This window comes from Colletotrichum aenigma, assembly GCF_013390185.1.
Source record: "Colletotrichum aenigma strain Cg56 chromosome Unknown KSG_Cg56_contig09, whole genome shotgun sequence".
NCBI lineage: Eukaryota > Fungi > Ascomycota > Sordariomycetes > Glomerellales > Glomerellaceae > Colletotrichum > Colletotrichum aenigma.
In genome coordinates, this window is record NW_023500915.1 from 3,343,005 (window position 1) to 3,362,630 (window position 19,626).

Consider the following 19,626-nt stretch of genomic DNA (forward strand, 5'->3'; position numbering starts at 1 on the left):
ACACCCTGCTACAGTTCAAGGTTTTGCCGCGCCCATAGTACCAATTGATGACTGCTTGGACACTGGGATATCTCAAGGACCCTCGCCCCCCGGCTCGGGCTGGCGGACTAGCTGACAAAATGCGCACTCTGATTGGTCAGTGCTGCCCGACCCACGCAACAACACCAAGACTACCTATGGACATGAATGGCAACGACCGTTGCAAGTTTCACGATACACCGATATGACGACTTCTACCCACTGGGCCATGATGGTTCAACGAACGAACTCTGGAATTATGTAAGACGCGGCGTTTGATGCCTCTTTCACGGAAGCGTAGTCATTAATTCATCGTTTAAAAGGCCCAATGCTTTCAAAGTACCAAGTACCACTTATCATGAAGCAGTATGTGATGCCTGCAATGTAATTAATCGACCGTGTTCATGGCACCAGGCTTCTATTTCATTACACACTCAGCGGTCTCCTTGAAATCAACCACAAATTTTTTTCTCCCCAATGCCTCAATCCCTTCGAGTCACGACGAAGTCCATTCGATTCTCACCACCGATACCCCTGTATGGAACTGCTATTCGGAACTATCCCTTAACAACCCGAACATAAAAGCTTCAGCGAAATTTTCGGGCTCAGAGCTCTTGTCACAGCAAAATAGTCATGGAACGTGTCCGTTACTCTAGCAGCAAGCACCTTGCATCGCTCTAGCATCTTTTCTTTCTTTCTTTGAAAGCTACCGAAGGAAACGATGCTTCGTGAACGGATTTCACCATCCCCTCTTGTCTCTGAGTTATTCTGCTTGAATGATACGACGATGGCGGTTCTACGAGTTAATTGCAGACCATGAACTGTGGGAGCTTATACTCTATTTGACATTTCTTCTAGTCCTGGGAACCGAATTATTTACTGAAATCCAAGCGCATCGAAATCTGTGGGTTTTAAGCTGGAATTCTTGCTCCAAGTGTGGCTTTTGTAGTTGTGGAAGACGATGACGGAAAGCTGAGGTGTTTATAAACATCTTGACAAAGTGTGAGAGCTTACCGCCCCCCATGAGGACATCTTTCTAGGCGCTGACACAACTCCAAAAGCCAAGTCCATGCAAGACTACGTAAAGATGGCCTCGCTCAAAACCTGGCACTGATTCTGTAAGCCAAACCAGATGATGACCTCAGCGTGGAGGAACGCTCAACTAGTTGCCCCAAGGATATTCCAGGATCTTCATGAATCTGAGCCTCTACTCTGTTCCTAAGGCGACCGTGCATCGTAAACAGAAAAGCGAAACCTATCGTTGATTATTATCTGCGGTTGCTCCCAAGAAGACGATAAAGATGAACGACGGTATTCGAAATAAACCCCTCACACCAGCCCAAGCACCAGCCTGGGCTCGAGGCTCAAAATGACGGCTGCTATTAAGCCCAACCACCTACGAACGATAGCCCACCCCTATTGTGGCTGCCGGAAACTGTGACGGACATCACTCCCTATTTAAACCTAAGAGTATAGCCTAAAGTTGCCTTCCGTGATTCCATAGAGCGGAATGGAGCGCAGGTAAGGTAGGCTGCCAACCAAAATCGTACTCGTCTCGTGTATAAGTGATATCCTAGCCGCAACGAGAAGCCGATTGTTGCCGTCATGGAATGCTACGTTACGCTCTGGTACCATCGCCTTCATCCCTTGTCGCCTTCATCCCCTGATTATCAGCACAGCGTCTATGTAACATGCTGATTCCACAACCTCTAGGTAGCTCGTCCGCTGGTAGCCATGCATTCGGCTGATGTGAGAGAAAACAAGACCACAATAAGATACTTTCTCGCGTGTTCAAGATCCCGGTTCTCGCACTGCGATCATTGGGAGAACAAACTTCTCCCTCCATGCTTGACTGGAATATATAAGCATTGGTCCACGAAGCCACAGCACAGCTAATCGTTGACGTTGGTATGCACGACATATGGTTCTTAGTGACCTTTTCAGTGCCGATCGGATCTCTTCACTGCCGCGTAGTCAAGACATCCTTGAGCCATCCATGAAGCGGAGAAGAATATGCGAATATTAAGTATATAGAAACTTACAAGTATCCCAGACCAACCGTGAGAGAAGTAACAACACAATACGGGGGCAGGTGTGCGCGCGTAAATAGGCAGAGTCCAGTTGGCGTAGGGGTATTAGACACTCACAACCACAAACACAGCCACATTTATGAAGAGCAATTGGATTTCTACGCCCGTATCGGAAATTGTTATTAAAATTTGTCCTTCAGTATTATCGTACGAGTATACGTAAAGCAATATGCAGCATCTACATAGTCACCGTGTCAGACATACACGCCAGCTATGCTCTCTCCCACCCAAAGCCTTTCAGACATTAGCTGTTCAACTTCGTTAAGTAAGTCAGTCAGTCTGGTACCCGTCTATTGTTCTGAAAAGAAAAGTTCTCTAACTGGTCTTGGTCAGCTCCTTTTATACATGGGCGGGCTTACAGATTGACGCTCACATCCTCATCCGCGGCCCATCCTGGAGGACAGCATCAATTGCAAGTCATAGCACCTAGGTGGTCTTTATCTATCTGTGCAGTGTTATGACAAAAGCCTCTGCAAAACCCTTGATGGACGTTGTAAAAGACTCTTGTCACAGCATTAATCCAACAGTAGCGGTGTTTCATCGGGATAGGATCTTTCTGAGAAGTGCTCTGTCTCGAAAACCATGAGCCCCACCAGGTCTTGGGATACAATTTGCATAAAACCATTCTGCTGGAGTGATATCACATGAGTATAATCTTCAATGAGTGCTGAACCATCCAATAGAAGTGACGGACGACCCTGTGGTTCTTGGCGATGGCCGAAGTCGCCTTCATAGAAAGCTGGGAGAACCCCCTCAGCTTACATCTGGCCCTTTTCCCACCTGGACACCAATACCTTCGTCAATATCAGAAACTAAAGCGCCTTGCTTATTGTCCCGAGGCCAGTCGTCGTCGTCGTTCGGCACATATACCCCCACACCACAGCCTATGTCGAACAAGAGCGTTGCGATGGAAGTAAAAGACGACCCATACCAGAGTGTCTCACTCTGGCTCAGGCTCGGTCTGGAAGACAACAGCCAGGCATCCTACAGATATTTCGCACGATCTTACCGGATTTCGTCCTGTATTAAACCCCATCAGTACGGCTAAAAGTTCGCAGAATACCGGAGGATACTCTAGATACCGGCAAATACCGGCAAATACCAGCAGAGGGCATCAGCTCGGCTGACATCCATGCTCCAGGACAGTATACAATCACAGACTTGCACCATTCAACTTGCATAAGCGAATCGGTACGCAGGCTGAAATTCTCAAAAGGGATGTAAACTTGGCGAGAATCACCAGTCTCTAGAGAAACAGACAGCAACAATTGGTTCCCTCATCGTCGTCTGGATTCATATAATTCGGGATCGAGACTCAAGCACATGGGCGAGTAATACACAGGACACCATACATAGACAAACATGCTCCATTCACCTCCACGACATCGGCACACAAACCCCCAGTGTTTTCCTTCCATATACCTCGCCAGTCAAGAACAACAACACTCAGCACCAATCCGAGAAACATATAGAGGCGCAGAACCAGAGCAACTTAGAAAAGCCGCCCAAACATGCAATTGCTTGCTATACAACTTGCGTCTACGCGCCCCTCGGGAAAAAAGCATGACAAGACCGGTGCTGACTGTTATTGCACCCCTCTCCCAGGCAAGCTTCTTTATATGGACCCTCCAAGCAACGGCATAATCATGGCAAACAATGGGTCCTCGTCACGTCAAAAAAGCGTTTAACATGAAAAGACAATATTCCTGTCTTCATCCTCAGGAATTTACCCACGAGCCCGTCATTTCGTTTGCCCAACCCCTACTTTCCTTCCCCCACCAACAAAAAATCAATGATGATATAAGAGGGGAATGAATGCTCTATGCCAATGGAGTTTTGCTCTCGAAACAATGTTTCCCAACCTTGCGAGGGGGTTACGCTTCTGGACCCTCGCAAATGCAGAACAAAAAAATACAAACAGAAAAATCGCGAGCCTAACAGGCTTTTGTGTGTGTGTTTATGTGTACATGGGTGGTGGTGGTCTATGGCCACTTGACGTCGGAACTGGGAGCCCTACTCCGTCGCTTCCCGCTCGCGCTCGCTGATGGAGCAGGCGACGCAGCCGGCGCGGACACCGCTGACGGATTCCTGCTAAAGTTCTCCTTGTTCGACATCGAGCTCTCTGATCGTATCAGTGGGGGCTGCCCCGACGAGCTTGAACTGGTCGGCCGTGCGAATGAGTGGCGCGGTAACCTGCTCTTCCCCCCGGATGATCCGTTAGGTATGGGCATGCCCGCCGATACATCGCCGCTGACCCTCCTAGGGATGCCCGTGATGCCGTCTCTGCTCCGCGGTCGGTAGAGAATAGCTTCCCGCTCCTGGACCGCGGTCCGCCGTGGGCTGGCCGCCACTTCAATGAACGGTCCCCCAGAAGGCATTTGTGATAGTCGGGGGTGGCGTGAATGAGACTGCGTGGGCGTCGCGGGCATCGACATAGCTGAGTGCAGTCCTGGGGGTGTATACGAAGACTTCCTCCTGGGCCCGGATCCGGAGCGCCGAGAAGCCACAGAGCCTGATGAGCCCTTTCTTTCGGATGGCATATCGTACAGTTCGCTGTCGTTGTGCGACTTGACCAACTCTGACGCAAGGTTGCGCACTAGCACAGCAGAATCCTTCTCTGCCAGAGTCTGGATGGCATCGAACAGAGATCGTACCTGCTTGATGTTCAGAGAGCTGCTGCCGTTGCCCATGCCGAGCATTTCTGAGTCGCATGCGTCCATTACATTGCGGACGAGACGGAGCAGGTTGAGTCGGACAACCGCCTTCTTGTGCCCTAATCTCTGACCGATACCAGCAAACATTTCTGGCTTTGCGAGAGAGCCGGCAATTGACGGGCTCAACCGCAGAAGCTTCAAAAGGGGTTCCAATAGGTTGGCATCAAACGAGTTGAGCTTATTCGTGTGGAAGCAGGCGACGATTGCGTCTGTGAACTTGCCGTCGAGAAGGTGGTTTTCAACCTTGGCAGTCTCCTCCTGGAGCCAGATGAAGATGGCGTCCAAAGCTGTTACCTGCCAGTATTGGTCTGCCAAGAGCGACACGTAAAAGTCCAAGCCCTTGTTTTGCCACAAGTACCTGCGACCCTTGATTCCCGAATGAGCCATATCGCAGAGAATAGGAAGGGCAAACTCCTTTGGCGGACGGTCGGTCTGCATGATCTTCATCAGCAGGGGAATGATACCGCCAACGGCGGCATCTTCTTGTCGTTCCTTGCTAAGGCGACATAGGTTAAAGAGAGTATTCAAGACCTGATTGCAGATCTCTCGGAAGTGACTATGCCCCTTCTTCATGCTATAGCTGAGAACGTCAATCAGGAAGTCGATGGCATCCGCTGTATGTAGCGTTTCTATCGTCGTGGAAAGCATCGACAGGTTCTTGATGAACTTGAGCATCGTGATTTGGTGGTTGGGCGTCATTCGTCGCAAGTCTTTCAGTACGCTCTTCAGCACCTGGCGATCAGCTACGACCTCCTTGACGTAGTTCTCGGCCTGGGAGAAAAGGTAGAAAATATTGACGATGCGGCCCTCGATGAGTTCAGAGAGCTCATCTTCTCCCTCCTCATCGAGCACCCTGTGGAGCACCAGGGCAAGGGGGTAAAGAATCTTGCTTCTGGAAAAGATTCTGCAAAAGTCGTTCTTTGGTGTTGGCCCCTGGAGCTCGAAGACGTTCCAGATGCCGTTCACACCGATCAGCACCAGATCCCGTGCATCATCGAAGTCTTCGTCCAGGAACTCAACGAGAACGTTGAGACCTCCGGCACTGACGAACATCTGTAGGGTAAGGGTTGATGTCTGGTACATTTGGCGAACAAACGCAGCTGCCTCCAGTCTGATCTCGTTGGAGTACTGTCTCGCCGAGAATTTGGTGATGATGGGGATGCCACCAACGAAGCATAGATTCTCCTGAATCTCAACGTCGTCCAAAATGATCTGAACTCATGTTAGAAACCTTTAGACATCACGTCTTTTCAATGCCAGCTCACAGTATTGACGACTTTCAAGAGCGCCAGAATCATTTGTTGTCTGCTCTTGACTGTGCAAGGCTCGAGAATCTCAAGGATTGGCAGCAAGCCATGTGCACTAAGAATCAGGTCCTTAACGTCCCCGTTCTCCCATAATAATGCGAACTGCAGCCAGGATTAGCACTTAGCCTCCAGTGAACAATAATGAGCCAGCCATACCAGGTCTTCGGAGAGATCGCTCAGCCGCTCCTCGCCCTCAGACGTCTTGAGTGATCGTACAAGCTCCTCCACCTTCTCGGCGAGTCTCGCGTGCCTGTCCCTCGCAATATTTGCTTCAAGGTCCATTTCATCCCAACCGGGGTCCATGGAGGCAAACGGGTCGTCTTCGTCCTCCTCATCTCCCAACCACGAGTTGTTCGATAGCTTCGACAACAACATGAGGCCACCGTCTTCTGAACCTCTATCGCTTTCTTCCCGCTCGGTGACCGCATCCTCGGGACCGAAAATGTCAGAAAAGTCTTCGTCGCCCTCGTCCTCGGCGAACTTTTGAATCTCAATTGAAGAACGGGTTCTTCGCATGGGCCGATCTGGTAGCACGGACGGACGCAGCTTCTGGCCAGTTGGCCGTCTTGAGCTCCCTGGCAGTGGCGATTGTGTCGAGCGAGGCAGACTTGTGAGGTCTGACGGGTGAAACAGTTGAGGCGAATCAACTTGCTGTTGCGCGTTAACTCGGCTCGTATCAACAGTTCCAAATACAACATACCTTTTTGACAAATGGATTCAACTTGTTGTCGTTGAAAACCGTATCGTTATCAAAGAAAAGATCAGAGTAGTCATCCACATTTTGCTCACGATACGCCAGGTCAGGCGGCGCGGGGATCTCAAACTTGCTGGGGCCGAGCTGCTGTTTGCTGGGAGACTTGGGCCGAGACGAATTTCTTGAATGCTTCCGAGGGCTAGACTTGGGGGGAGACTGAAGCTTCATCGGGTCTGCATATTTGTCGCTCTTTTTGCGGGGCGTAGGGCGAATCGTCTGCTCCTGGTAGTCAATGTCGTTGAACCTCGGCCCCTTGATGGTCAGAAGCTCGCCCTCGAAGTCGTCATCGTAACTCTCGGAATCGTTCCGTGGATCCGTGATGGAAGCAAACGCCTTGAGCTTATCAGCAGACAGCAGCCCGCCAAAGTTATCCTGCGGCTTCAGGTGGGGTAAGTGTAGCGCGCTTGGCGAGATGGCTGTCGCGAAGTCGTTGTCCCAGTTGTCATCGTCTAGTCGCAGGTCAACATGCTTCCCCTCATTGGCAGCCCCCAACAGCCGGTGATGCTCACCTGCAAGCTCAGGAGACCTGAATGCCTCGGGGGTTCGTCTCGGTTTCGCAAGGGCCAACGGTCCTTTGGGCTGTGTGATCAGGTTCGGCCGGAGCGGTTCGTTGGCGCTGAATCTCGACCCGGGATGTCCTTGCAGCCCGGGAACCCCGCTGTCGGAACCGGTGGAAGCCCTAAGTGAGGTCTCGGACGACTTGAGAGCCTTGTTCCACTGCTTGACTTCCTCCACGGCTTGGCTGAAATTAGCTGGCGCCTTGGAGACGGGCGCGTCGCTCCTTCGGCACCCGATGATCCATGCGTGTCGCAGAAGCTTCTTGGCCGTCACTCTGAGGTTTGGGTCTTTCTGGAAGCATTGCATCAAAAAGTCTCGTGAGGCCTGCCAAATGTCAGCTACAACGGCAAACCCTTTTGTTCGAAAAGGGGGCACCAACCGGAGAGATGCCCTCAGGTAATGGTGGGTGGTCATCGTTGACGATTGCAAACAGTGCTGGCATGGCAGCCAGGTTGTGGTACGGTGGTCTGCCTTGCAGCAGTTCGATGACGGTGCATCCCACACTCCAGATATCAGATGCAGGACTGGCGCCAGAGAGCTGAATGATTTCTGGCGCCATCCAGTACGGCGTTCCCACGACTTGTGCCTCTTTGTCTTGCCCACCAGCAAGCGTGCTCGTCGACACTCCAAAGTCTGCAAGCTTGACCTTTCCGTCCTTGGTGGTGAGAATGTTGGCGCCTTTGATATCGCGATGGATGACTCCCTGATCGTGCAGGTACTGTAGTCCTTGCAAGACTTGTGTCGTGTAGACGCCGACCAGATTCTCGGGGAACTTGCCGTAAGACTTGCAGATCGAATGGAGTGAGCCGTTTTCGCAGTACCTGCATCCCATATCAGCCATGTTCGGGGCAGGATGAGGGTCAAACTCACTCAAGGATGATGTTGAGACAGTCCGCCGACTTGACGAAGCCGATGTACTTGACAATGTTGTCATGCTGAGTCGGAAGTCAGTCTAAACGCCCCACAACGAAGCTGTTAGAAACACCTACGTGCAAGTTCTTCAAAAGATCGATTTCGGACTGGCAAGGTTAGTGTCCATAGATCACTTTTAGACACAGAGTCTGTGGCTGTCCATACCTCAATCATGCGCAGCTCGCTCTTTGGCAGGTCAGCAAGCTTGATCTGCTTGACCGCGACGGCCTCGCCCGTCCCCCAATTGAAGGCCTTGTAGACGGACCCGAAAGCTCCCTTTCCAAGACACTCTCCCAAACGCTGCAGTCGGTTCTCGTTAGCCGCATTGCCCCACGGTGTAAGCTCCTCTGCAAGCCCACTTGGAGCCTCGTCAGGCTGATGTACGCACATAGTCCTTCAATCCTGGGTCCTGCAACGCTAAGCTCTCTTTCGGTCCAGATCTTTCCTTCCGCGGGGTTCCTGGGCCCCTCTCGCGCGATGCCACCACGGCTGCCCTGCCGTTCACATGGTACTGCCGTTCAACGGAGGAAGACCCCGACGAGGGTGGCGAGGGGTTCGGCATGGCTGACGTCGAGGCGACCTGGCCTACGACCAGGGCTATGTCGCGGGGTCGAGATCAAAGGCTCGCTGTGATGCCCGGGGTGGGCGGAGGAAGTTCCGCGGAAAGTTGTGGGACTTCCGGCTCGAAAATCGGCGGGGGGAGGCTGTGTCGTGATCTCTCAGCTGTAGCGGTTACGGCGTGGTTGTGAGGGCGCGCGACACATTGCCCAGCAGCAGGACGGCATCCCAATCAGTGTACCCCAAGACAATTCGGCTCCCTCTGTATTGTTTCTCGTTCGGTCGGTCTCGTCACAGCAGCTTCGTACAGTCCATAAAGGATTTCAACGGGCGTTCGGCGGGGAGGGCGAAAAAGAAGCCGGGTCGGGTCGGGTCGAATATCGAGGCGAAAGCAGTGCGCAGCAGGCGTGGAATCTCCAAATATCGACACAACAGGCGCACACAGGCAGAAATCCCCAAGTCGTAGTTAGCCAGCCAACCTCAAGGCTTCTCTCGGTTCTGCAGGCAAGGGTGCAAGGAGAAGCTCGGCAATCTCTCTGGTCGTTTCTTCTCGTTTCACGTTATGTGGTCGTTGACGGTCGTTCGGTTCGGTGGGCGGTGCGGCGGTGGAGGGGTTCTCTCGATCGGTCAACAACACACCCCAGCGTCCAACGGTAAACGAGCGGAATGGGTGGGGGGTCGTCTGTCAGACGAAAGGGGGAAAATAAGGTTGCGATGAAAGGAAAAGGAAAATAAAATCTAGAAGACGTTCCGTGCCGGGACCAGGACGAGAACAGAGAACAGACGAAATCTTTCCACTCGACTGACTGAGACGAGGGAAGGGGACACAAAAAAATCAAAGACACTTTGCTGGCTGAGGACGGGACGCCTGAGAGACAGAGCGAGCGAGAGAGATTTGACTGGGCTGAACCGGCATTGGGGTGCTCCAAAAAGATCAAAGGACCAAGGCCCTTCGCTGTCAGGTCGCAAGGGCAGCAGCAATGACAATGATGCGTAGGTGCCCTGCGCTGCTGAGAGGGAACCACTCTTCGCGGCGCTTGTGCCACCTCTCGCACCCGCCGCCGTCGCTATCACACCCACTACCCACTGTGCCTACAGGGGCCCCCGGCCTACCAACACACCAACACGCCAAGTGGACAGCCTTGGGGCTTCCTTCTTGGGGGCCTTGGGAACGGGCTCAGCTGCCCTGCGCTGCCCGCCGTGAGGGGCGAGCGGGGTGACTTCCATTTCCATTCCATCTCTACAAATCCTTCCAGGGCCACCCGGTCGAGAGGCCAGCCCAGCACCATGTGGTGGCCAGGCATTCGAGGTGTGCCTACTTTTAGCGAACGAACGCTGGGCAGACGCGCTAAGCACCAGGGCCACCACGCGCTAGAAGCTCTAGACGCACCCGCTAGAGCCATCCGACCTGAACTGGAAACAAAAGAACAGACTCCTTCCGGTCCATCGTCAACTTTGTCATTGCGGAACTTCTCACCTCGCCTTTGGCCGTGAGCACTTCGTAAAGTGAATACATCTGTCAATGTACCCTGCCTTAGATGCGCACGCATTCCAGACTGCCTGAGGCTTCCCCAGACTTTCTTCCATTCTCTAAAGAAGACCATCCCCAGCTCGGACGCACCAAAAACGTCACACTCGGCCGAGCGCCCGTCCTGCACATTCCATCGACTTGCTCATCCATTGACACATGAGAAGCCTGGCTCAGAAGCTTGGAGTGGGTTCATCACATCGCATCACACATCACATCAAAAAAAGTCAACAGTCAACAGGGCCCTGCGCGGTTATATCGGCCGCCCGTTGCTCAGGTTGCGTGGTGACAATGTGTCTCGTCTAAAAAGGTCAACAAACCCTCCCCTGCCTGCCTGCCAACAGCCGAATACAGCGGTTTACCTACCCCTACCTCTCCTCTCAAGCTTTCCCACCCCTCCCCGAGTCCCTGTCCTCCATCCAATCCCCATGTCCAAAGCCGGGCCACCGATTGACCCTCTCATTACGTCTCTTCGAGTCGCCCTTGTGCTTCCCCAAGGCCACCGAGGATTTCGAACAAGGGGTAGTAGACACTAGGGGCGCCGCCCAAGAGAAGTGATCAGCATTTAGCACGGCAGGAAAAAAAAAACACGGAGGCTAACCCCCAGATTGTGACATGTGAGTGGCCAGCCTGGCGACCTGCATCAGCCTAAACCAACGACGTGAACGTCTCGTGAAAGCTCAGGAACCAAGGCACTTCTCACAGTACAGGCTAAACAGCAGCCAGCACGGGTTGCATATGCCTGATGTGATATTGTACCAGCTGCCTCGATCGATGGGATGGACAGCTTATTGACAGATACCCAGAAATGCAAAAGAAAATGGTTCAAAATACATTCCTCTGCACTGCCCTGATTAAATGGGACGTGGCCCACATCATCGTATGGATCGACCGTCAGACGAAGTACTGCGTATCGTTGCTGACCAGGACCTCGACAAATGTCACCTCAGACTCATTTCTGACCGTTCTCCTAAACTCAGCTGATTCGTTCACCATTAATCAGCTTGATCTCGATATGCCTATCACGAAAATCACAACATTGAGTAGGTCAACTTTGAATTAGAGAACAGCCTCCGGCTGCCTCACCACTTCATTCTCTCATCATAACCTAGGCTCTCTTGAACCCGTACGCCATCGCGAGAACCCCCACAGGACAAAGACGCCTCTTCGCGCCGAACAAATACACATAGTATACAGCCCGCCCATGCCGTTGCATCGCGCCGGAGACCCCATCATTTCCGCATTCGCGCCCATATCCCTTTAGACTCCAACCAATTCTGAAAATAAAAAAGAGCCCGTCGCAAGAGCCGCTGGACCCGCCTGTCGCTTTTGTTTTTTTTGACGTGAAAACTGATTATGAAGATCAAATATAGCCCCCCTTTTCTAAGATTCTTCGGGCAAAGTCCTGCTGAGACCAGCGCCCGCCCACCACTCATCAGGAATGTCTTCCCTTCGGGCTAGGTTCCGCATGATCATTTGCATTCCATGAAGAGCGTTATCGTTCGGCGTGTGACTGTGACTCGTTGGAGCCGAATCGCCATCGGCGTCCGCGGCAGCTCCTCGAGACTCCTCGCTCGAATCCCTCGCAATGCGATCCAGAGCACCCGTCGGTGGGGTCAGATCACGTGTCGTATTGCGATAGTGTCGAGCAAGTTCAAGGCGTCGACGATGCCGCATCTCGATTGCATCCCGGTCAGTGAACGGCCGGTCCGCCCGAACGAATGAAATCCTGCTCGGGTCATTGGCATCTAAATCGGCCACAAACCGCCGATGCCTCGACGGGTAGTTCATCGTCCAGTGGTCAGGCCAGCCCCTTCCCATGTGAAGATCTTCCTGTCCCTCGCTATCAGAGCCGTCAACTCCGGACTCGCAGGGTTGCTCCAGAGACTCTTCGGCCATTTCAGGTCCGGTGAGAGAAGTGCGAGATGATGCGCCGGCGCTCTGTGACTGGGACGCAGATGCCGATGCCGATGCGGAAGCAAATGACGATCCGGCACTGGGAGGCTGAGGATCTGGGGTTAAGGTGGTGAGAAGCGTGTCCCACACACCATCTTCGTCTGGGCTGAGGCTCCTGTTTCGGTCCCCGAGACCGTCTGCGGTGGGGTTTTCGCCCAAATGACCGAAGCGACGACGGACATAGCGGAAGGGTTGCGATTCACTGCGCGACTCTTCACGCAAAGAACGGCCAGGTGCTCTGGCTGAGGTTGAGTGTTCCGGACTTCTATCAAATCGAGCAGCGACAGGAGGGGCAGGCTGCAGCATGTCAGCACAACGATTCAGTCATGTGTTCGACAAGCAGACCGACCATAGACATGCGAGCGACAACCTGAGCGCGGTGTCTCCGCCTCTCGACGGGATCTGTGATGATATCCATCGATGGCCTCTCATGCTCGCCAAATGCGCTATTATACTGGCGAGAAATCTCCTCCCATATGGAACGACCTTCTTCGGCCGAAGGAGGGCTGGGAATTCTCCGAGGCGGCTGAGGCACGTTTTCCAGAGCCCAGCGCTCGCCAAAGAGCGACATCAGTTGGGCCTCTCTGGAGTCGCCGCGACTGCGCACCTCGCGCAAAGCCTCGCGTAACTCGGTACTTTCCGCGGACGGCGCCGAACGATCCGCGTCGCTGGGCGGGGTGGTCCGCGGGGGTGGTGCGGCGTAGGCCTCGGGGGGAGGGGGATGACCCGACTCAATCCATGGGTACCGGTGCCGTGGAACCGGCTCGGGGCCAGGAGTGGGGAAGTTGTCGCGAAGCAAGGCGGCGCGGCGACGGAAGGGGCGAGCATCGACGTTGCGTCGGCTTCGGCGAATGACAGAGCGAGGCTGGCGCGCAGAGGCCGACTTATCACCAAGCTTGGATGGCAGGTCGGACTCGACAGGGGCAACGAAGAGTCTGCAGATGGGGAAGTTGCAAGGTTAGCGGGGGATGCGAAGGCAGAGTGGGATGAGACCCCCGGGTACAGCGATGGGAATTGCAGAGTGTCTCGGCATCGACGAAATCGAGTCGTCCATCATGCGGCCGGGAATTCGAGATCAAGTAAACGCGGACGGTATTGGTGATTTGATGACAAGAGACGAGACGGGATTGAACGAAGGCATTGGATTGGATTGATGCGGTGGGCGCGACTGATGGGCGGGCTGAAATTGAGCCAACGTCCGACCAGGCGCGGCGCAACGGCAACGCAGCGCAACCGGGCAGCGCAGGGGTGGGAAGACTTACGGGAGTCCCATCTTGAGCAACGGTGCGCAACAATATCAACGACCAAGAGCGGCAGAAATGGATGGTAGGTGGCGAGTCGCAGGATTGGATGGAGCGACTGTCGTCGTTGATGGAAATGGAGCCGTGGTCGCGAAGGTTTCGCGATGCGCGAAGCGGTGCTAAAAGGCTTCGTTTTCGTGGGGCGGGCGGGCGGAATGGGGGATGGAGACAGGGACGGGGACGGGTTTGAGTGAGAGGAGACTGGACTGGAGAGGCGAAAGGGAAGGGGAAGGTGGAAAAAAGACGAAAGGCCAGCGTCTTTGGGGAATAGCCGCTTTACTTTCTTTTCTGTGAGTGGCTGGCCACCGTTCTGCAGCAGCCCCTGTGGCGCCCACTCTTGAAAGCAGGTCATCTTTGCCCAATCACGGCCACCCCTCGGCGAATAGTGGAGAGCAGAAAGCTTGGATCAGGTGTGGCTGGGGGGTTTTGTCGCCCCGTTGAATGGCTGCAGCTGCCGCGTGCGCCTCGCAACCGATCGCTCTTTCTGTGGCTGCTACGGCAATTTGCTGCAAGATAAGGTAAGCGGCACCGACAGACACCTGCCAGTCCGGCACCTGGCCCAGCGCTCATGCGCGTGTTGCTGCGCTGGGCTGGACGGCCTGTTCCCGTCGTGCTTTCCACGCGTGGGCTTCCCGCACCGCATTCACGTGTAGGTTCGACCCAATGGCGGAAAGTTCGGGTCGGTCTGACTGGACGGTATCGTCCACAGCATCCATCCGGGTAGGTGGTCGCCGGATGCGACTCCAGGACCCTGAAAATCCAAGACCCGTCCATCACCAGTGAGCTCCAGTGACTCACTCCCAGGCAGAGGAGCCACTCTGAGGAATTTGGATCCGTTGCCGGGCTACCTACCGCCCCTGTCTGCTGGCTTCCGTCCGTTCGGCTCCAGAGCCGAGATACTATCGGCGATTTATTCGTACCCTCATGGCCCGCGCCTAAAGCTTCGGTTTCAAAGTACCGAAATCCCCGCCAAGCTCCCCAAACCCCAGGACCTGACCTAGCAGCGAACTGCAACATGGCCATGAAGGGCATCAGCCTCGGCCTCCACCGCATCTCGCGAGCTCTCGAGGGCGTACCCCAGAAGTGGGATGCCATCCACGTCGCCGGTACCAATGGAAAGGGCTCAACTTGCACCTATCTGTCGGCTCTGTGCAAATCTTTCGGTATTACAAATGGCCTCTTTACCTCGCCCTACCTGGTTGAGCCCCGCGACGCCATCAAGATCAATGGTACGCCCGTACAGCAGGATGTCTACAACGACGTGAGACACAAGATTCTGGACGACGAGCAAGCGCGGCTGGCTCAGGATTCTTCTCAAGAGCATCTTTCCATTTTTGAAGTGACGACTCTCATCGCCTTTGGCGTTTTCACGCACGCCGATGTGCAAATGGGTATCGTCGAGGTCGGCCTCGGCGGACGACTCGACTCGACCAACGTCCTCAAGCGCAAAAAGGTCACCGTCATCACAAAGATCGGCCTCGACCACCAGGCCTTTCTCGGCAACACGTTGCCAGAGATCGCAAAGGAGAAGGCTGGCATCATGATGTCCGGCGTGCCCTGCGTCGTTGACGGCAGCAACCCACCCGAAGTCCTCGAGGTTTTCCGGAGGCATGCCGAAAGCGTGGCCGCGCCGTTGCACCTCACCACAAACCAGACCGGTCTGCTGGAAACGCTCTACCGGTCCGAGCTAATGCCGCACCAAGCCCAGAACATGGCTTGCGCCATTACGGCTTTCCAGCTTGCGTACCCCGACTTGAAACTCTCGGCCGAGCAAGCCCTGCCGATCTTGAAGGACGTCAGTCATCTGGGCCGATTATCGTGGCTGGATGTGAGCAAGAAGCACCCCGCACGCAAGGGCAAGCCTGTTCTTATCGATGGTGCACACAACCCGCAGTCTGCGGAAACGCTCTCCACATATGTCGAGCGGCGTCGGCGAGTTGCGGATAAGCCCGTGACTTGGATAGTGTCGGTATCTAAGCAGGACGGAAAGGACGCTGGTGGTATGCTCCGAACCATGCTGAGGCCCGGTGACAGTGTTGCTTGTGTGCCATTTTCCCATCGGGAGACAATGCCCTGGGTTGAGTCTCTGCCTCCAGCTACCCTGCGTGATATGGCATCCGAGGCTGGTGCAGAGAAGTTGTACCAAGGCGACGAGAGCCTCGACGCTGCGATGAAGTGGGCTGTCGACAATGCGGACAATGGTCCTATTGTAGTCACTGGCAGTTTATATCTCGTTGGAGATGCGTACGGAGCTTATGATGAGATAGCTTGAGGCATCAACACAATCTAAAACAAATCTCTGAAATATCCAATTCCACTTGTATCCTGCTTTGAAATATATGAGCCGGGCGTATTTTGCGCGAGCATCACCCCAGGTCTACCACGCATCCCATGACACTGAGGGCGAAACATGCCTCTCACCGCCACACGATCACATGATCCACCAGCGCGCCCACAGTACGATCAATACAAGCCAACTCATTCTCATCAAACAAACCCGCCTTGCTCATCCCCGAAATCAACCATGAGCCCCCCAACTCATCTCATCGTCGTCTGCTGCCACGGCATCTGGACCGGCGGCCCCACCAACGGCCGAGACGAATCGGAGTGGCTCATTGCCGATTTCCAAGCCGGCGAGACGCCGACCTTCATCGAGCACATCAAGGCCGGTCTCACCGCGCTCCGGGACGATCCCGCCGCGGCGCTCATATTCTCCGGGTAAGCTACCCCGGCTCCCATTCCGTCTTGGCAAAGGAAACCGCACCAAAGTCGTTTGTATAGCAAAGCGTCTCATTGGTCTCGTGCACATTCTCTTGCCCCTGGTCGCCGCATACCACTTAAGAAATCATTGAATATGGAAGACTAACACCCAAACCAGAGGCCCAACGCGCAAAGAGACGCCCCTCGCAGAATCCCAAAGCTACGCCAACCTCGCCTCCGCAAACGCCTACTTTGGCATCTTCCCCGCAGACAACGACAACTTCACATCCCGCATCCACAACGATACCCAGGCCCTCGACTCCTACCACAACATCCTCCACTCCCTCCTCCTCTTCCGGCGCACCTATCCCGCTGCCCCCTGGCCCGCCAAGCTTACCGTCGTCAGCCACGCCTTCAAGAAGCCCCGCATCGTCGACGGCCACTGCGCCGCCATCGGGTTCCCCCTCGACCGCGTGGCGTATCTGGGCATCGACCCCCCGGGCATGCAAGCCGCGCTCGCCACCACCTCCTCGGGTGATGGTGGTGTTATCCAAAAGCAAGGGGCCGTCGCAGGCGTACAGCATGCCGTGGACGAGTGGACAAAAGACCCGCACGGCGTCGGGCCCAGCCTGTCGCGCAAACGCCGCGCCCGCAACCCGTGGAATCTACGTGACAGGCTCTTCGCGAGTGAGGAGGAGAGGAGCAGAAGCGGTGTCGTGACTAGGATAATAGGCGACCACGAAGCCCTCGCCGAGGACGCCAAGAGGCCATGGGCATAAATATATACACATCCCCATACCGAAGCCCAATAATACCTTTCAAATCTTTGACTTGCTCTCTGCTCCCTTCTCGGCTGCCCCATTGACAACATCAAGCAAAAACCGACACGAGTCCTCAATCATGCCCTCGCTGAACGCGTGCCCCACGCCCTCGTATACAATGTTCTCAAACACGACGCCTCCGTCCGCGTACCACGTCCTCGTCGCCTCCTCGAAGAAATCCACAAACGGCTTCGCCTTGGAGTACGGCACCAGCTTGTCATCCCCGCCCGAGCAGACGAGGAACTTCTTCCCCCTTACACGGGCGTCCAGCAGGCCCCGCAGGTGCTGCTGCTCGGCGGCTTCAGAGACAGCGGAGGTCGGCACGGGCCCGGTCCCGAAGAGGATGCCCTTCGGGTCGTGCCGCAGACACGCCGCGACCAGGTCCGGCGGGAAGTCCTTGCTGCCCAGGAACGAAGCCCCGGCGTCCTCAGCGGAGAAGGTCGCCAGCTTGGACCTCTGCGCGCGGTCCGACATCAACGCTTTTCACACCCACCATCGTCAGCACTCACGTACCTCAGACTAAGGAAAAGGAAGAAGACTCACCCATGTAATCAGGACACCCGATAATCACAACCCCGCCCACCATCCTCTCCTCCCCAAACAGCGCCTGCCACGTGCTGTGCCCGCCCAGACTCACCCCGAGCGCGACGTGCTGATCGACCCTCCACTCCCCGGCCCCGGCCCCGCTGCCGAGCTCGCTCTTGAGGTACCCCTCGACGACGTCCATCAGCCCGCTCGTGTCGCTGACCATGCCCGCGACCATGGCGTACATGTCCACGGCGTGCCTCTCGTTGCCGCCGCGCCAGGACTCGTTGGCCTTGTCCGAGACGAGGCGCGAGCCGTGGTTGCGCTGGTCGAACGCCACAGCGATGAGGCCGCGCTTCGTTGCCGGAGAAGAGGTGGCGGCGGCGTTGTGCTGTGAGACGATGCGCGAGGCGAAGGCGCCCATGTCCTCCTTGGCGCGACCGCGGCCGTGGTAGAGCCAGAGGACGGAGACGGCGGTTGGGCGGAGCGGTGCGAGCTCCTCGAGGCCGTAGACGTCGACGAGGAGGCCCGACATGAGGATTGTGGACTTCGAGACCGTGGGGGAGGACGACCCCGCGGTGGGTTGCATGGGGTTTTGCTCCGGCATTTTCTCTTCTGATTCTTTGTTTGAAGGGTTTTACGTTGATGTAATACTGCGAATGGAGGTTATCTATTTGAGAGGTGAAGATGCAGTGAGAAGTTAATGATATGGATTTGTAATGATTGAGAGCGGGTTGAGGTTGCGAGGTGTAAGTGAAGTTGTAGGTGGGGTGGAGGAGCATGCAGTTGCCGAGGTCGGGGTTGAGACGGCGGAGCTGGGACCCATTATTCCCGTGCGGGCGCCGCCGCGACCTAGGAACCGTCCCCATGTAAAACTCCGACAGCATCACGTTTCTGAGGATGCGAACAAGTCTAATTCAGTCCTCTCTTCGAGTTTGATCTCTATCATGTGCTGAGGGCTGGTTCAAACCCCGGGATAGACATGTTGGTCACCATTTGAGAGTCTAAGTGAGGCGAGTAACCATAGAGATATCCTCCTCACGTTTGATATCACATCTAAACGTAACAAACGACGCTAAAGGCATGAGGCTTTGTTCTTTTGCAGATATAACTTGGAATAAAATTATGTTGCTTGTGAGAACAGCAGTCATAAAAAAAAACGCGCTGAAATTCTACTTTCCATAATGCGCAGATAGTGTAGACGGGCTCTTTTAGAGAGAGTGATATAATTTAGCGGAAGCCCTTTGAAAAGGCGATGAGGAACAAAAGGATAGATATGATACAGGAAAAAAGAACAAAAAAAAAACGAATCACCGTTTTAATTCGAGGCCCTCGCGCGTTTCGAACGAGCGCCCCCCTCAGACTCAGATTGCATCTCTAGAGAGGAACTTGTTAAGCTTCGCTTTTACCGACTGGGCCACTTGGGTGGTTTCCCTGCCGAACTGTTGAAAGAAGACCAGACGAAAGTTGGCTAAGTATCTTAACCTTGGACTTGGCTGTTTTGTTGGTGAGGCGGAAGCAGAGGGGGGTGGGGCTGTGATTGCGAGGGAAGGAGCAACTGCCCGTGTTTGGGAAGGAACGGGCTGGGTCTCTCATCAACGGACAGCTATAGCTCCAGGCAATATCTTTCCCACCCGGCACGTGATCCAGATCATTCTGCCAGAGAAAGACAGGGCGAGAAGGTGACTAGAGAGATCATCGGCTATTAAGGCCGTTCCATCGCTTTGCGCTCTTCGCGGCGGATTAGCCACGACCGACTATCGAAGTTGGAAACTGAAAGACTGCCTCACGCGCATTCGTATCCTCGGACAAATATGGGCATGTTAATATTGTGCTCTCAGCTAAGGGGCTCAACGAAACCAGAGCATCTGTGCCATTCCGTCC

At 54.6% G+C, this 19,626-nt stretch overlaps 5 protein-coding genes across 5 annotated transcripts; 2 read left to right on the forward strand and 3 right to left on the reverse strand.

Moving 5' to 3' along the window:
- Window positions 1–4,090: 4,090 nt before the first annotated feature.
- On the reverse strand, window positions 4,091–8,743 carry sepH (Cytokinesis protein sepH; the record flags this gene model as incomplete). Its single annotated transcript, XM_037328813.1, has 9 exons — window positions 4,091–6,034; window positions 6,088–6,231; window positions 6,286–6,780; window positions 6,830–7,332; window positions 7,393–7,765; window positions 7,821–8,262; window positions 8,312–8,376; window positions 8,431–8,460; window positions 8,519–8,743. 9 exons carry the CDS (start codon window positions 8,741–8,743, stop codon window positions 4,091–4,093), a joined length of 4,221 nt encoding a protein of 1,406 aa, XP_037172923.1.
- Window positions 8,744–11,822: 3,079 nt separating this feature from the next.
- Window positions 11,823–13,668, reverse strand: CGCA056_v013570 (uncharacterized protein; the record flags this gene model as incomplete). The annotated part of the gene is made up of 3 exons (XM_037328814.1): window positions 11,823–12,692; window positions 12,745–13,330; window positions 13,658–13,668. 3 exons carry the CDS (start codon window positions 13,666–13,668, stop codon window positions 11,823–11,825), a joined length of 1,467 nt encoding a protein of 488 aa, XP_037173070.1.
- Window positions 13,669–14,711: 1,043 nt separating this feature from the next.
- Window positions 14,712–15,968, forward strand: fol3 (putative dihydrofolate synthetase; the record flags this gene model as incomplete). The annotated part of the gene is made up of 1 exon (XM_037328815.1): window positions 14,712–15,968. One exon carries the CDS (start codon window positions 14,712–14,714, stop codon window positions 15,966–15,968), a length of 1,257 nt encoding a protein of 418 aa, XP_037173069.1.
- Window positions 15,969–16,220: 252 nt separating this feature from the next.
- On the forward strand, window positions 16,221–17,175 carry CGCA056_v013572 (Uncharacterized protein; the record flags this gene model as incomplete). Its single annotated transcript, XM_037328816.1, has 2 exons — window positions 16,221–16,414; window positions 16,575–17,175. 2 exons carry the CDS (start codon window positions 16,221–16,223, stop codon window positions 17,173–17,175), a joined length of 795 nt encoding a protein of 264 aa, XP_037173503.1.
- Window positions 17,176–17,214: 39 nt separating this feature from the next.
- On the reverse strand, window positions 17,215–18,349 carry CGCA056_v013573 (uncharacterized protein; the record flags this gene model as incomplete). Its single annotated transcript, XM_037328817.1, has 2 exons — window positions 17,215–17,696; window positions 17,761–18,349. The coding sequence occupies 2 exons, from the start codon at window positions 18,347–18,349 to the stop codon at window positions 17,215–17,217; spliced, it is 1,071 nt and encodes a 356-aa protein (XP_037173068.1).
- Between the last annotated feature and the right edge of the window lie 1,277 nt (window positions 18,350–19,626).